General features: G+C 45.3%; 1 protein-coding gene across 1 annotated transcript in view; it reads left to right on the top strand.

Annotated features, from left to right (window-relative positions):
* The first annotated feature begins 1,353 nt into the window (after positions 1-1,353).
* The window catches only part of LOC135915098 (frequenin-1-like), a 292,700-nt gene continuing 276,688 nt past the window's right edge, over positions 1,354-17,365 (top strand). The window contains exon 1 of the mRNA XM_065448095.2: positions 1,354-1,864. Coding sequence (XP_065304167.1) covers positions 1,801-1,864 — 64 coding nt within the window. The 5' untranslated portion in view covers positions 1,354-1,800. The remainder of the gene's footprint in view (positions 1,865-17,365) is intronic.

Below are 17,365 nucleotides of genomic sequence, written 5' to 3'. Positions count from 1 at the left end.
CCAACGCTAAACAATATCAGACTCAGCTATTTGTTTCTGCATGCTCCAGTCTGTTTTGGAGTACGTCGGGACCTCGCTCACGCACTATGGCTTTCTTCGCGCTTTCCAAGCATGCTGCGGAGGGTGTGAACCGTGGGTTCGGCTCCTACCGGTGGCAAGTTTTTTTGTTCCACCTTTAATTTTTCTTTACCTTAGCATTTCTACACTTCAATTAAAGACATCCAATAATTTTCCTTGTGCTTTTCTTGGCTTCACATGGTTGTGACTAACAAAAATTGGGCCCCCTGTTTCCCCTTCTTTCCGACCACGTGGTGTTTCTTTTTTAATTATTTTAATTTCTTCCATGTGAAACGGTGTAGCCGCTGCGGTTATACCTTGCTCAATATCTTAATGTCATTATTATTTCAAGAAAAAGGACCTTGTTATCTTTGCGATTTGAGGTCACTTACCAGAACACACTTTTGATAGTTCTGAGCGTGCACGTACGCGTACGTGTGCTGAATCCAATATGCTGCCTCGTTTGCGCATGCGCCGTTACGGTAATCCTCTGTCTTGAACTTGCTCCATATTGTAGCATAGAAAGGTTTACCGTAGGGCTACCGTATGATAATCGGCATGCAATAACTTCAATAGTAAGCGATAATTACACCACATCTTAGAAACAGTAGTGACGTCTGCGTGCATACACTCGATTGCCGATAACTAGGCGGACGCAAGGCACCGCGAATGACTACTGTAATTACAGCGCGCGGTGCAAACCTCGCTACAAGGTATCGAGGCGACATAGGTCTCCTCGTCGCGGGAAAAGTAAATTTAGCAACCTCCACTGAGTTGAGTGACCTAATTACCGACAGAAGACGGATGCCAAGTCCGCTTATTACTTTAAACATTACAGTCTGTGCGCTTCATTTAGGTGCATCCCTCGCACCTTATGAAATACGTTGCGACGACGCATCGACACCTATTTAACGACGTTGGAGTTGCGGTTCCTGCCCGCGCGCTTTTTCGCTCATTGAACGGAGGCATGGAAACGGCTCGCACAGCTTTGTCGCAGCGGCTCCGGCTAGTAGCGTGCCGCGCACGGGCAATTCCTTTTCTCCCTTCTCATTGTGTACCGGTAATGCCCAGCGAGAGATGGCGACAGTGCAGCTTAGCTAAAAGTAGGACTTCGCGGCAGGGGCGCCGTGGCTCCGCCCGGCGGCGCACTTCTGTAGTTAGTCGTGAGGTGGTGCTTTCACGCGCGCACACAGACAAAAGAAAAATGTAACGATTTTTTTTTTCTTCGGCCGTACTGCGCCGATCCCTCGCTCTTTCTCATCGCGATTAGATTGGCCGGGGAGAGAGCGTTCGCCCCCTCCCCGCATCGGCGGCGGCGGCAGCAGCGGCAGCTCGGTTACGCGCGCGCCGCCGTCGGAGCCCGAGCCGAGGTTTTCGCTCCCGCACACGGCGGCAGTCGGCGCTGGCGCGGTGCGCACACCGTGTGTAGCTAGCCGTCGCTGGTGGGCCCGTGTCCGCACCCGTCGCGCTCTCGCGTCGTCCGCCACCGGTGAACTCGAGCCGCCGAACGCTCGCCATCAGATATCGGGACACGAGCTCGGCAGACCACATCTCGAGCGCAGCGGCCGGCGCTTCTGTGTCTGGTCGGGCGATGCGGCCCTGCCGCAGCGACCGGAGGTGAAACAGCCCCCGCGGGAAGGAGAAGCCGACGAACAGGCAGGCCCCGTGATACCGCGGCGGCGGTAGGTCGTCCGTGACCGTCGAGGCCCGACCTTTTCCCCGCCTTCGAGCGCGAAGCCGGCCATGGGCAAGAAGAACAGCAAGCTCAAAGGGGAAGTCGTCGCCCGGCTTGCCAAGGAGACCTACTGTGAGTACACGCCGAGTGTGATGTCCCTTCCGCAGAGGAAACGCAAAGTGTTGCATGGCAGACACTTCTCGTCTGCGTCGATCCACACGCGAACGCCCGCCAAAGGCCTTCTGCGTGCGAATCGACGTCGAATAGTGGCACACTGGCCCGTTGTGGGTGGGCGCACTTACTCGCACTGGGCGCAGACAGTGCCGCAGCGGAGTGGCCGGAGCAATAGTGTGCAGATCTCGTGCAGGTCGCACGAGTGCCCATAAAACAAGAAAAAGACAGCAAAATAAAACAAGACCACGGAGACTTACAACAGCGCTAAAAGAGGCTGTTGATTGGCACAGATGTTGCCTGCACATCATTCGCGGAAACAATCGCGCGTTTCGCTCTCGAAGAATAATTAGGCAGCGGAACGAAAAGCTCTGCGCTATTACCTATAGTTCGACTCTCGAAGGTCGGCCTCGCCAGTCATGGGATTTAGATGACACTTCTGAACGGTTCCGATAGTGGCCGGCGAGGAGGCCAACGTCAGAGAAGATACGCAAGCACATTTTGCCGCTTACATTGATGCGCGCGATATAACCTGGAGAACGAAACTGCGACGTTTCGAGTGTGCCCTGCGACGGTGGCAGCGATCGCAATTAGTTTAATTACCCAGGCGCGTGGAGGCAGCTGAGGAAGAGCGCGTGTGCGAGAGGAAGGGAAAGAGGAGGCTGGTTGATGGCTTTTCAATTGCTGTGCAGCGCGCCATTGGCAACAGCACGAGCACAAACTCGCCGCAGGAGAAGCAGTCGTTGCTTACACAGTTAAATGCAGCGCACTGACGCCTCTATTCCGCAGTACTTCAACAAAATAATACATGCTTATTTTTATCACTGCTGGCCACTTCCCCCAGATTCACTGAATACCGATAAGCTGCTCATAGGCACCCACATGCACGCTATACTATTCGCGTGCAGCTGCAGTCTTCGTTTCAATGTTGTGAGCTTGTTGCTTCGCACAGAAACCGAGTGAACGGGCATCCGTGGAATCTGGGAAGGCGCTTTAACTACCCTATAGTTGCATAAGATTGTGCGTTGCAACACACTATTGCTTTTCCTTGTTTTCGGAAAGAACGTGTTTATCGTCATCAAGCAGAATGCTATTTGGGATACAGTGTTGTTCCACGTTGAAAAAAGCCAGGAGGAGGGGGCTTGTCCCTTCCCTGGTGCCCCGTCCACCTGTTGTCACAACTCGAAAAGTGCAACTGCAAGTGAGTGTTATATCAACGCGGCGACCTCCGCTGACGGTTACTGCATATGCAGTGAAATGCGGGCTGACTGGCGAACCGTGTGCCCTGGTTGTTGCATGCTGCAGCTACAGTGGTGTATTGTATTACCTGTTTGTCAGTCGTTGATATTATGAACATTTGGATATTCAGTTTGCCCGCACCGCCACCACGCGGCGCAATACGACTTCCATGTCGCTCAGATTTCTACATTTCTGCAGTAACTTAAACAGTGGCATTTATCACTGTCCTCGATTGATCGACGCACTCAATCGGTGACGCAACGAAAAGTAACGCCCCAATGCCAAAACTTAACTAGCGAACATAAGTTCGGCCTTCGCTGAATGACGTTTGCAGTTGTGCGCACGACATGTTCTTCGTAGAGGCAGATGTATATTTGCGACTATGCTACAGGAAAACTGCGATTCAAGAACTCATACAATGCATGCCAGAGACGCGCTGTTTAAAAAAAAAAAATGAAAGCAGATACCTTTTTCTCTTACCAATTTTCGTTATTTCACTCTATCAGATGCCTTCATCGCAAACGGTCCCTTACTGCGCGGAAATCTGGTGATTTAATTCCTCTCCCGTATTAACTTCCCAAGCGTTAGGAACCAAGTTTCTGGCAAAAAAGGAAAAAAAAATCGCTTTATTTCTGGCGTGTGGCTATGTGTACATTGTACAACATAAATGTGGAAACAAAGGAAAAAGGGAAGATTTTCTATTTCTACTACAGAAAATTTCTTTCAATTTAGGTAATGGAGATTATTTCATTGGAAAAAATTACGTTTGTGTTTTCTGTTTATCGTCAAAGACAGAGTTTTTCTTGATTTTCACTGATTTGCCCCTCATAAGGTAAAGTGAAAAAAATACCATCAATACTGTGAGCGAAATTAGATTTATTCCTCCCTTTACTATCCTCAATTAACATTTGTGTGCAGCTGCATCGGCCACGCAAGTTCAGGCATATCTTGTACGCGCAAAGCCAGTTGGTCGTAGCTTCTGAACAAGGTACGGCTACAATCAGAGCGAGTATTGAGCTTCACTATATAAAATCGTAGAGAGGTTACTTGAATGTGTCGCATAGGGCCTGGTGTCTTGGCGTCAGATGTCTTACGTTCACATGTCATATGTTCTACGTAGCGTGCTTATCTGTATAGGTACGTTCTGTGCATGTACAATTGTATTCCACCATTTGACTCTTTCGTGCTACGTGAACGTTGCAGTCATGAGGAGAGTAAAAATTATTCCATTAATGAAAAAAATCTATCTAACATTTCTTTTCTATAAAGTTACGTAAAGGAATGGAATATTTTGGTGAAATCACAGAAAAACAAGCTAACAAAAGGGAGGAGAAAAGATAAGTTACAAAAATTGCCGTACCTTTTCTTTCTTTTTCAGAAAGATTTTTTAAGTAGGATGTCTCGTCTATAAGGCGTTACTAGTCAGTGGACGCTGTAATAAGATATTCACGAAATACGGTGTTGTAGCCTTTACTTGCTTTTAACTAAGTTATTCATTTTAGGACGTACATTTTTAAAACACTGAAGCCACGTAATAATAAAGTCGTATCCACTGAGCGGATATTTTGAAACTGGCATCAGTTTCGATCTCCAGAATCTGGTAAAAAGTTGCGCATTGCAATTAATAGAGTCCCGAATTTCTGTAGAGTGAAATTTTGAGGATATTAGCTGTAGCGCCAGCGTATTTTTCGTAACGCACTTAAGTCGACAGAAAGTGGCACTAGTCTAAGGATCTCTGCTAAGCAGACATGCCTTCACTACGACTCGGCTTGAATCTCTCAATTTCAACATGCATCCTACGGTAAGTAATTAAAAAGTTAATTACTGAAAGTTTCCTAATCAGGTGACTGAACATTGCGATTCGTCGTGAAATGAATGTCTACCTCTCCAGAGTGAACAGGCGGAATTGTGCTGTACGCCCCGGGCGAGTTTAAGCAATACCTGTTCGAACTAGTAAAAAGAAATGGAAGGAGAAAGCACGGCGCGTGCCCTACATTTTATGCGTTCACGACGATGACGACGATCTTTTCATCCCGAATTGCTGCATTCTACAAGCTTTGTATCGACATATGCGACGTCCCCCGATAAATGATAGGCGAGCGCATATATAGCTTTAAACATCATCAGTCGCACCGCGATGTAGGCGTTTTGCATTGCGGAAGCGCATGCGTAACGGTATGAAATGGTTTCTGCTACGGCCTGGGCGATAGTGTTCTCGATAACAAATACGACTTAGTTAAAATAACCTCTTCTGTTCTATTTTGTTATACAGGGGTTGCTGTGGAGATGATGAGGTAAAGAGTACCTCGGCTGCTCAGTTAGGTAGTACAAAATAACGGAATAAATCATAATCTTAAAATAAATGAACGACAAATGAACTGAAACAGATAAAGAGAACATCGCAACGGAGAGTTCACTGAAGTCTCTCTATGCTACTACCCAACTAATACATAAGCTTTGCACTCCTTACATTGGCGCAAGAGTCATCCACACACTAAATAGATGGTAGACACGTTCGTTCAAGTTCAGTCCACGGTACAGAGAATACGCGCGTCACTTCGTGTATCACTGAACAGGTCTACTTGTCATAAACGCTTATCTGGCTCTGTGTGCACTAAAAACAGTATTTTTAAAACCTAAAACCCCATAAATGAACGCGTGTCGTGTCTGTCTTTCTAGAACCGATTGCAATTATTAATTGCGTTCAGTTGCCATGCAGTTTCCGCCTCACTTTTTTTTTAATTGTGAGCAATTCATCCGTTAACGTGAAAACAAACAGGACAACAACGTGCCAATCAGAATATATGTTATCAGAATAGAAAATGTATACACTACTTTGGCGCCAACACTTTTCGTACACTTAAGTATTTTTTTAAAGGACGCTTTCTTATCGCATTCAAGATGCAGCTTGCCCCAAATTGATATTCAAGAGCCGTACTCGCTGACAGCTGCGTGTGGCAAAGAAGGGAAAGCTACTGGAGTGGAGCTGCTGCTTGTGTGTTACTGCGTCAATTATTCCGGCAGCGTTATACAGCGCTTCTGGTTTCTTGATTCAGATACTGAATCAGCGTAGCTTCCGCGTGCGATGGTTTCGAATTTGTCCAAACGGGGAAGAGAAAAGCATTAAAAATAAGGGAAATTTAACACTTGGTGTGACGTAATGGTTCTGCGGAACCCGCAAGGTGGAGAGAAGTAATTCATGAAGGGAAAATCAGATATCCACCCATTCGTATACCAATTGCGACAAAAGAAACCCATACGGGTTCCTCGAAAGAAAAGCCTCGCAGTTAAAAAAATTCGTCCTGGTCCGGGACTCAAACTCGGGACCACCGCCTTTCCGGGGAAGATGTCTGATTTTCCCTTTATTAATTACTTCTCTCCACCTTGCGGGTTTCCGCAGAACTATTGCGTCAAACTCTTGCCATTGCTTCGAGTTGTTGACAAATTCGACTTCGCCCTGCCACCTGCTAGCCGCCTGGTTAGCTCAGATGGTAGAGTGGCTGCCCCGGAAAGGCGGTGGTCCCGGACGAGGACAAATTTTCCTTCAACTGCGAGGCTTTTCTTTCGAGGAACCCGTGTGGGTTTCCTTTGTAGCAATTGCTACGAAGGGGTGGATGTCTGATTTTCCGTTTATTAATTAACACTCGGTGATTTATTTTGTCATATTTTGATGTTGTACATACTATGGTTACGCCTTCTCTTCTCCAGCTTAGGCTAACGTTGACAATAATAGCATTTTTTTAGAAGCGCTCTTACTTGTGCGCGCTTACATTCGTAGCTTTGCCTTAATTTCCACAGAAAGTTGTTAACGAGTACCAATCAATCAATCAATCAATCAATCAATCAATCAATCAATCAATCAATCAATCAATCAATCAATCAATCAATCAATCAATCAATCAATCAATCAATCAATCAATCAATCAATTAGCGACACAATAGCCGTAATACATAAGGAATTTCTATGCAGAAGTTCCCAAGGTTAGAAGCCGTTGAGGGGACTTATATTATTACAACAAAACAAAAACACTACTATAGCGAATATGTGATAAATAACAATATCAGTATGTTAGATATAAAATAAAATAAAATAATAAAATTCAGCGTAGTTTCAACGTGGTGGAAGAAAGAACCACAGTAAACATAAATAGCGAGTTTAGATGCGGGTGCACATGGTAGGCTATACACGAACGGTGAACTATATCCACCGTTCCGTGCGCATCAGTTTCAGATAGTGCTTCTCCGGTGAAGCGCGAATGCCGGGAGCTTGCGGGGACCCACCTCTACAAAGTCCCTTCCCGGACTCTCTCCGTTTCCGGGTGAAATGAAGCTACACCGCTCTTACGAGTAACCTCTCAAAAGCAGTCGATGCCTTTCGGGCATCGAATTTCGCTCCCTCTTGCACGGGCATTTGACCTTGTGTGCTCTATACAGCTTTGATCAGCGAAAACTGTGGTACTTGCTTTATCGCGAATCCTTTCATCCCCGTGAGATTAAAGTCAAGCAATTTTAGGAGCGGACGGTCGCTATAGGAGGCCTTTATTGAAGCGAAGCGCAGTGTATCAATATGTCTCGAGCGGGCGCACCGATTAGTTTTCAGGCGAGAAGCTCAGCTCAATGCATAAACTAGGCAAAAAAAAAGATAATAACGAAAAACTATGACGCAATGTTCACCCATATGCCACTTATCGTTGAGTGGAATGTCGAGCTGCCCGCCGTGGGAGAGCATTTCGCTGCTGAGCAAGGTGGCGTGAGTCCAGCTGCAGCGGCATCAATTTCCGATGGGCGTTCAGTACTAAAACCCGTCTGCGCTGTGGTTTCAGTGCACGTGGTCATCATTATTCTATGGCCCTTCATTGTACGCCGTCTCTCACAGTCCGAAGGCTGCTTTTGCGCGTTAAATCCCGTCAGTCTAGAGTGCAGAGTCTGCACAAAAGTGGCTATGCCTCTCTGGTTTGATGGCATCAGCTGAGTTTGCATTAGCGGTTCGTCGTTCCTGCATATTTTGACACAGCATAGACCTGTTAGAACAACTCCGCATTTAGTAAAGTTCCTGCTAATAGGGAACTAGTTCGTCGATAACTATTGAGTTGTACGGCTTGATATAGCACAAGAAAACCTAGATCAGTATACGGTATCCTGCTCACCGTGTCCAGCGATGACTGGCGTTGGCTAGTAATCGACGCAGCGGGAAGCACGCTGGTGGGGATAGCAGCACTACTGTAACATTTATGACCTAATAAAACGTTCATTCAGCTCTACACCCAAGTGTAAAGTTCCAGATGTTTGTTCATTGCTTTTATACGCGCTTCACGTCTTGTTCGCTGGTTTTTACTGCACATTTTCTGATCCTTTATTATTTTCTCCTCTTTCATAATTCTTTCTCGTGGCAAGATGACCAGCCCTCACAGTAAATAAATGTCATGTAAATTTCGTAGTAAAAACACTTCCATCTCCTCCATCTAGAAGTGATTCGTTTTTTCTGCTTATACTACGTGCTGTAGTACGCGATCAACGGGTACTAAATTGTCAGAGGGCCTACGCTTTCGTTTTTCGATATTCTTAAGTACGATTTGTAAGAGCCTCACCTAAAGTAATACCGGTGTCACAAGGGGGCACTTTCTATTGTGGTCTAGCCCAATCAGAATCGATCGCGATCGAAAGTGTCTCGTGTGACCTGGGTATAAACCTGCTGACGGCGTCCACACTTAGCTCGGAATCGTCTCGCTTAATATGATCATGTTCTACGATATTATGTTAAAGTGCTCTCTGATCAAAGCGTCTTAAGATGAACCTTCACAATCATGGCTAGCGACACCCGTGTACTTAGATTTAGGTGCTCGTTAAGGAACCCCAGGTGGTCGACATTTCCGGAGTCCTCCACTACGGCGTGCCTCGTAACCAGAAAGTGGTTTTGGCACGTAAAACCCCATAATTAAATTAAATTAATCATGGCTAGCGCATAAAACTATCTCCCACTTCGTCGTAGGCTTCGATGTCAGCGTATTCCTTGTAGCTTTCGTTTTGTTCTATGCACTGCAACGTTCCATTACTGCAGAGGAGTGTTTAATGCGCTGAACATATACAAGTCTTCGGCTTACCTTTCGCTTAATTTACCTGTAGGTATCGCGGACAGTAGCATTATTCACGGGGGAGTTACTTTGGATACCAACAAGATTTTTGTTCTTTGTTTTTTGTGCAGAGCTCCGAGAACCGAATGTGGTTGATGCTTAGAGGGCCCTCGTGCTGCACTGTTGCATTGCTGTATGGCATGTTACAGTGAGAAGAAGAAATGTAAAAGGGGTTAGAAAACAAATGCTTTTATGTTAGATTTCCACTATCCACCACCTAAGAGGTTCAATTAATACATTCACCACCAAATACAACATTTGCAGTGTATTCCCAAGCCGGTCAATCCGCCTTACTTCTGCAAACGCTGAATCCCGATTTCTCTTTTCGCATACTTCCAGAAATTAACGCGCAAAATATAGCGTGAGGCACTCGTTAGGTGTGACGCAAATACAAGACGAGAGCAGTTTTCGCTTCAACGGTCCAAGCGAGCGCCAACAGCAGGCAAAGTTGCATCAGAAAAAGTAGGGGCGATGGGGGGTCGCTTACTCAACACTGTTGCAATGGCAATCATATCTTTAAGATGGGGGAGCCTGGCTGGGGATAGGTGGTATTCGCCCCCGACATGTCACCTCACTTGCGCCGCCATCGAGTTTCCCATAGTAATTACTAGAGGAAACTCTGGCGCTGTGATCGTGCAGCCACCACGTAATGGGAAATACATGGATTTGTCTGCTCTTGGGGCTTGTGGATTCAGACGCTTCTGTGGCTTTGTTTACTGTACGCTTTATCTGCCTTTCATTGTCCTAAATTTCAGAGCAATGTATATTTTTCTTAGTGCAGAGTTATCTGCGAACACAGACACACTTGCTACTAAGCGCAGCGTTTCAGCCTGTTGAGGTAGCCAAATCGAAACGCGCCCAGCGTCTCGACGGGCTGATTTGCCCGCAAGAAATTCACACGGGGGTTAGTTCTATGCCGATCGTCGATGCATGCGTCCGTGGCGTAATGGTTTCAATATCGGGCCTCTGTATCATAGTTTTTATGTTCGAATCCTGCCGTAGGATAGCTCTAAAAATGTTTATTTATTTAGTTATGACCCAGTATTTCGTCACGAAGCCGTTTGAAGCTAGAAAAACGAAGTTTAGGCAAATCCACGTACTTCTTATATTTACCATGCTGGCTGAAACGTTCCGATTGCATCTCCCATAGACACTAGCCTCGGATTTCTCTCTAGTAATTACTGTATGAAACTCTATGTGCCATGCGAAAGGGCACCGCAGAATTACCGTTTCTGTTGAAGCTCCCACTTCGGCTGTTCGGCCAGCTCACAATCATCATTAGATACTCCGTAAAACGCACATGTTAGGACACACTGAACGCCATAAAGACGGTGTCCTCGAGAACTAATTAGTTCATCCTCACGGCTTCTTATAAGAATAGCACTGCCGTCGATAATAATTGCCGTCACCTTCTCAGGCGCGGCAACAGCGGCTGTAAACGGTGCGGGAAATGTGCTTTTGTTATGTGCTATGTTTCAGTGAATGTTTGGCGCCACCAAGCAGAACACAAAGCTTCTAGATTTCTGAAATCACTCCCGGGGTAGAAAATACTTGATTCGGACTTTTTTTCTTTTCTCTTATTCTTTTTTCTTTTGCTTTTAATCAGCTCAAGACTGTGCATCCCGTGCAGTCGCGTAAAAATATTTTCGCGATGCTTAGCAAAAGCCTGCCTTGTTAGTGGTTCAGATGCATCAATATCCTCACGTAATCTTTTTTTCTTTAAAGCAATAATCCGAGAGAAATGTGACATTCTGACTTTTTTCTTACAGAAATTTGGAGCTGTAATCTAGGTGATCCAATGTGAATATGCGCTTTGTCAATTATCGCACCACCAGTCCAGTTATATATACCGAAGACGAAAAAAAAAAAAGAGTAACTATGCTACTGTCAAGGCGTGGAATCTAAGCCCACCTCATGCAGACACAGGCGCGCTCACAAATTAACTTTGTTTTTGATACGTACATAAATATTTCTCCGTATCTTTGCAGTCAATTCGTAAACTGCAGGTCGTTGATAATGACGTGGTTACTCATTCTTATTAAGGTGTCTCGACTGCAATATATATATATATAAAGTAGGACCAAGCACGGGAACAGCGCGACCGCTGTTCGCGTTGTCGGAATCTGTACACCCGGATCCTCAAGGCAATTTCCTCAAGGCATCCTCAGGGGAATTCACTTCAGTATTGTCGCTTGTAATCCCTGCGCATGCGCTATACTAGTATATTAGACGTAATGTCTTTTATTGTTTGATATATTCACAATGTTTTCCTCGTTTCCAGTTTGCAGTGTTATATCCCTAAATTGCAATGCGGCATTTCCAAAAAAAAAAGTTATTACGATAATTTAGTTGGCACCATGTTAATTTGCTTTTAAAAAATCCATGCGCTTACACGTCTCGCAAGATTAGTACTTTAGGCTAGGTGTGTGCGAGTATTCGAAATTTCGAATACGAATCGAGTAGTCTCGGTTCGAGAATTGCCTATTCGAAATTGTCGAATCTTTGTTTCGCTTGAATACTATAAGGGACAACAGTCCTTGCAGTATACAGGAAAGAAAGGCTGATGCACACGGAGACTCATCTGGATTATTATTTATTTAAGCAGGTCCACATTTGTTGTACAGACGATCGAGTTCGTCAACAAACACACGGAGGAGTTTAGTTATGCATAATAATTACTCGGACATTTCATATTTATTTTTATCCTTTTTTTTCTCCCACTCTCTTCTGGAATCTTTTAATCCCATTCCCCATCCCTATACAGAGTAGCATGCCAGCGGTTATATACGCGCCGCAAAATTCTCTGTTCTTCTAATAAAGAGCCCTCTCTCACCAGCCGTTGAGCAAGCATGTCTCATCTTAGGCAGCCGAAGAGTTCACTGTTTCGATTTAGGCAAATAAACATAGTATTTGACCAATCTCGTCATGTTTGTGTTCCATTAATATGATGCCCCTCGCTGTAGTATTGTCCTTTTGTGCTACTTAAGGACGACGGGCTTGTGCGACCATCTGTGACTATTACTGCAATTTCTGTAAGGCCACACACGTCAGCGAACTCACCGCAATTTCCTTCTTTCCTTCCCTCCTCTCTTTCCCTGCTATCTTTGTTTTCCCCTTTCCCATTCCCCCGGTGTAGGGTAGCAAACCGGACGTTATTCTGGTTCACCTCCCTGCCTTCTCCTTATCTCTTTCCCTCCCTTTGCTCTGTCAGTGAGCATTAGACACACTGTTACATGGATCTGGGATCCATGTTTTTATCGCTTTCAGGGTCATCGTACACCAGATGGGATCGCACTGTGTCACGGTGCGCATGTACTGAATAATGTAAACAAGCCTTATGTTCCAGTACAGTTTCCTCAAAATGTTTCACATTACGTTTTTAGAAATTGGAAATATGCGATACCGTATCCGACATTGGACGGTGGGTTTTCTCAAGTACTCGCATTCGCGATTTCATTCGAAAGTTTTGGTATTCGCTCAGCCGTGTAAATTTATATCGTTTTGCCCGTACTCACTACGAATGAGAATCAAAGTAAGAGCACGACAGAGGGAGGACGCGTCGAAGCACCGCACCGTGTGTCACATCCTCTGGCGACGGGACTTCCCAAGATGACCGTCTTTATGTGCATGGCTGCTGTATCTGTGCAGCATTAAACTTCATTTTGATCTGTCTAAGAAACAGTGTTCTTTTTCTGCTCACGTGCCAGAAAATCCATTTCTTCCACCTCCTGACAAAGCCGTTGCAGACGCGATGCGGCCAAGTCGATAGCACTCTGCAGCATTTCACCATATGTGGCAGGATCAAGTTTACTGCGCTGAACTGGTTCGATAACAGATTCAGTGTGGCGAACCGGTTCGCGATCCATTAAACATTTTTATTTCTTCGAACCGGAAGTGAACCGAAAGGGAATTAGAGCGCGCCGAACCCGAACCAAACCCATATTTTATTTCGCTTCGCGACACCCTGGTTAAGCACCATCGCCGCCATCTCAATTTCACAAATGCCCCGAGAAACTCGAAAGTCCAGAAGGTCGCACACTGTCGAAGTACACGCACCACAGGTAGCTTGCCGCGACCGAAGACTGCATTTTTATTGTTTACCTATGCTGTCTGCGGCCGAAACCGCGCGTCTGCCAGCTGAATGTCTTAAACACACGCCGAGTGTCAGTTATCGCTGCGCTGTCTGTAGATTTTCACTCTCCATTTATGATAGTGCTCCGCTTTAAATCGAGGCATCGCGTACGTTATTTTCTGCGTATAACTTCGCCCGTTGAAGTGGTCAACCGTGCGCCGCGGTAGCCTAGCGGCTACGGCGTTGTACTGCTGAGGTCGCGGGTTCAAACCCGACCGCGGCGGCGGCATTCTTGTGGCGGCGAAGTGGCAAGCGCTCGTGTATACTTAGATTTAGGTGCACGTTGAACTACTCTACTACGGTGTCCCTCATAATTACATCGTGGTATTTGCACGTAGAACTGTGGTATACATATGTTTGAGTATCAACAGATGGCTCTAGCGATATTACTTGTTCGACCATTGTTGATTACTTCGTATCCGTCTTCCTATGAACCTCTTGCCTTTGAATTTATTTCGGGCCCTGAAGGTTGGCGTGAGGGGACGGTGACTTGTTAAGGTAAATGTTAAGATGAATTGAAAGCGCAACTGGGGAAAAAACGGCACGGGAGAAAACAAACCTGGTAAAACAACCTTTTTTCCCCCCAGGACACAAGTATGCTCTGTTAATGAAACTTTCTCGAAGGTGTTCTTTTGGTCTCTTTAAAACGATCTTTTTGATTTTTTCCCCTCACGATACCAAAAGACCCCTAAAAATGGCTCTGCACCTTCTTTATCTCTTGTTTATATATATATTCCGTCATTGAAGTTAAATATGTGCAAGGTGTGGGAGAGGGCATAAAACAAGATGTGCCAGTGCGCGCTCGTCATGCTAATCCGGGCAGGACTTGGTCGGTAGCATATGGAAAACGCGGATTTTTGGTTGCCATTGCCGAACACGACAACTTACGGTTCGTCGCCTAACCTTTAAGTCTGCAGCTGTCGTGTATGGGCCGCGGCATGCTCAATTTCACACGAGTGCTGAGGAAAACAAATGCTGCCAGCCGGGGAAGGGGCACTATTTGGCTTACTCGCCGGCTTTGAGCAAAGGTGGACATGCCTCTGGATGCGATATTTTTGAAAGAGGCGCTTCAGCGCGAATTTGCATTTATATTGGCAGCACGTATAGACGCGTAGATGTGTGTTGGCTTGCATGTGTATTGCAGTAAAGCAGGGAATGCGATGTAAGCACGCTATCAAATCTCGTTGACCGACGGCCTATGAATCGTCCCCCCCCCCCCCCCCCCACCTTTTTTTTTGTTCAGCATGAGTTTTCAGAATGTCGTCTGCAGCATGTGTGCTCGATAGACGTTAAATGTATTTGCACGTTATTTGCGGAGACAATGACATAATTTCTCATTCCAAGATGGCTGTCCAAGCATACGGCAGCTGTGGCTTTCAACAACAGTATGTGTCTACCCCACGGTGATACAGTATTGTGAATGAAAGTTTCAGGATGCAATAGAAATCGATTTTGTGTACTGACTTTGCCATCGATACGGCAAGCTTTGATTGGCATCTTGGCTATACGCGCCGCTCGAAAAAAAAAAAAAAGTCATCAAACATCGCTGAGAGAATCTGGAACGCTATTCGCCGAGCTCTTCTATCGTAGTCATTCGTCTCAAACCTAACTTGAAGCTAGCTATGACGGAATAACCAAGTTCGCAACACCATTCAAAGCGCGAAGGTTCATTGCGGATTATTAAAACATTACTGTTATAACAAATAGTGTCATTCCCCAAGTTAAAGACAAATACTTTAATGATACGCTCCCTAATCTTACGAAAACGGATCCTCCAGAAACTATGGAATATCGCGAACCCTAAAGGTATCCACTCGATGTACCGGTATTGACGAGGGAAGGCGGCATCACTTTACCGGTAAAAACTGTACCGAAAAATTCACTAAACACTTCACTGAAGAATTCACTAACAAACGTCCACTAAATGATTCGCTGTCGCTGTCACAGCTGTCCATTTCACACCCTATCCCAGCAATGATAATTACGGAACACGGCGCAGCTAGCGCTATCAGTCGACTTCCACACAAAACCAGTATTGCTGCAGATGGCATCAGCGCCAAACTACTTAAATTAACCTGACATCATTCAGCTAACCTGCTCACATCAATCTTCCAGTAATCCCTTGATTCTGGCTGTATACCGACCGGCTGGAAACCTGCATATGGAGTCCCTATATTTAAATCTGGAAACAGCAATCGCCGTAACAACCACAGGGTGATTTCACTTACGTCCATTTCGTGTAAGATACCAGCGCACATCATATACTCACAGGTGATGAGTCATCTCAGCCGTACCAATTTACTTCTTGACACCCAGAATGGTTTCCGCGAAAAATTATGTCAGACACAACTTTTCGAACTTTTGGCAAGAGAGAGAGAGAGAGAAAGGCAAAGGAAAGACAGGGAGGTTAACCAGAGATTTTCTCTGGTTGGCTACCCTGTACTGGGGGAGGGGAAAGGGGATGCAAAAGGTGAGAAAGAAAGAAGGATAAAAAAAGGAAAAAAAAACTAAGCACACAAACCTGACACTGCACTACATATGCCCGTCTACGTCGATGTCATTTTCATATACTTTTCAAAGGCTTTCTACCGCGTTCCCGATAATCGGCGTAATGCGTAATCAGCGTCTCGGTGAGAAAACCACTCCATGGATCAAAGAATTTCTAAACAGTTGGTGTCAGTCAGTTCAACTTAACCATTACATATCTAATCCGACTCGAGTAACCTCTGGGGTGCCACAAGGGAACGTGCAGGGCCCTCTTTTTAGTTTACATGAATGACATGACATCTGGCATATGTTCGTCAATCCGTCTTTTCGCGGACGATTCTGTAATTTATGAGAAAATAATTTGCACAGCCGATGTCGCAGAACTGCAGTCTGATTTCTCAAGGTTAAAGGAATGGGGCAGTAATTGGCAAGTGGAAATTAACGTCGAAAAAACCGAGCACTTAAAATTTACTAACATTTATTCTGCATGATCTCTTATAAAATAACTAACACAGTAATAGAAGAATCAACATCATTTAAGTACTTGTGCGTCATACTTCCCATTTCAGCCGGGCTGCTCATATCGCGCATATACGAACGCTTTCAAGAAATTCGGCCTCCTTAAACGACGCTTGCATTTCGCTAATAAAGATAGAAAACTGCGCGCTCTCAATTAATTGATTCGGCGCTCTCTAGAATACGCTTCTATCATATGGCATCTTCACCTGGTAGGTCTTACTAACATGCTCGCAATGGTACAGAATAAAGCCGCGCGGTTTGTCACATCATCCTATCCACGTTTCATAAGCGCTTCATCACTGAAAGCAGAACTTAGTCCTGCTACACGTGTCATGTGCAGGCAACATACTCGACGTATCGTTCTTTCCCGCACTTTCCCACAGCAACGCATCGTTCGCCCAATGGCACAATTTTCCAGCCCCTCATACTTAAACCCGTCTCGATCATGTGCACAAAGTAACGCCCATTTTCGACCGGGCGAAGGAGTTACAAAATTCACCTTTAGCATTGTGTGTAAACGAATGGAACTCCCTTCCGTCTAACGTCGCCGAGGTATCAAATCATTCAGCGCTTCACTCAGCGCTGCTGGGCTATTTACAAAATGATAAACATCGCTTGGCTGTATCTGCCTGTCTTCCTTTTATTTATGGTCTTTGTACGCGATATGTATGCAGTGTTCCAATGTATATCATCCAACGTATTTATCATCAGTGTTTTGATGGCTCTTTAATAAGATGTTCTGTACTCATCAATGTATTTGGTCCATTTTTTTTAAAACCATGATGCTCTAGACACCTTGGTATAAATTACTCGCTGTTTCGTTTTTCTTGTTTTGTTGTTAGTATTCTTGTCTTCGATTTATATTGTCTATAAATAAGATTTATATTCTCATTGCATTGAGTTGCCTAGGCCGCCGGCCACTCGGCGCATGTGCCTCCCCGTCTCCCCTCCTCT

This window comes from Dermacentor albipictus, chromosome 1 (genome assembly GCF_038994185.2).
Source record: "Dermacentor albipictus isolate Rhodes 1998 colony chromosome 1, USDA_Dalb.pri_finalv2, whole genome shotgun sequence".
Classification (NCBI taxonomy): domain Eukaryota; kingdom Metazoa; phylum Arthropoda; class Arachnida; order Ixodida; family Ixodidae; genus Dermacentor; species Dermacentor albipictus.
This window is presented reverse-complemented; position numbering and strand designations above follow the sequence as displayed.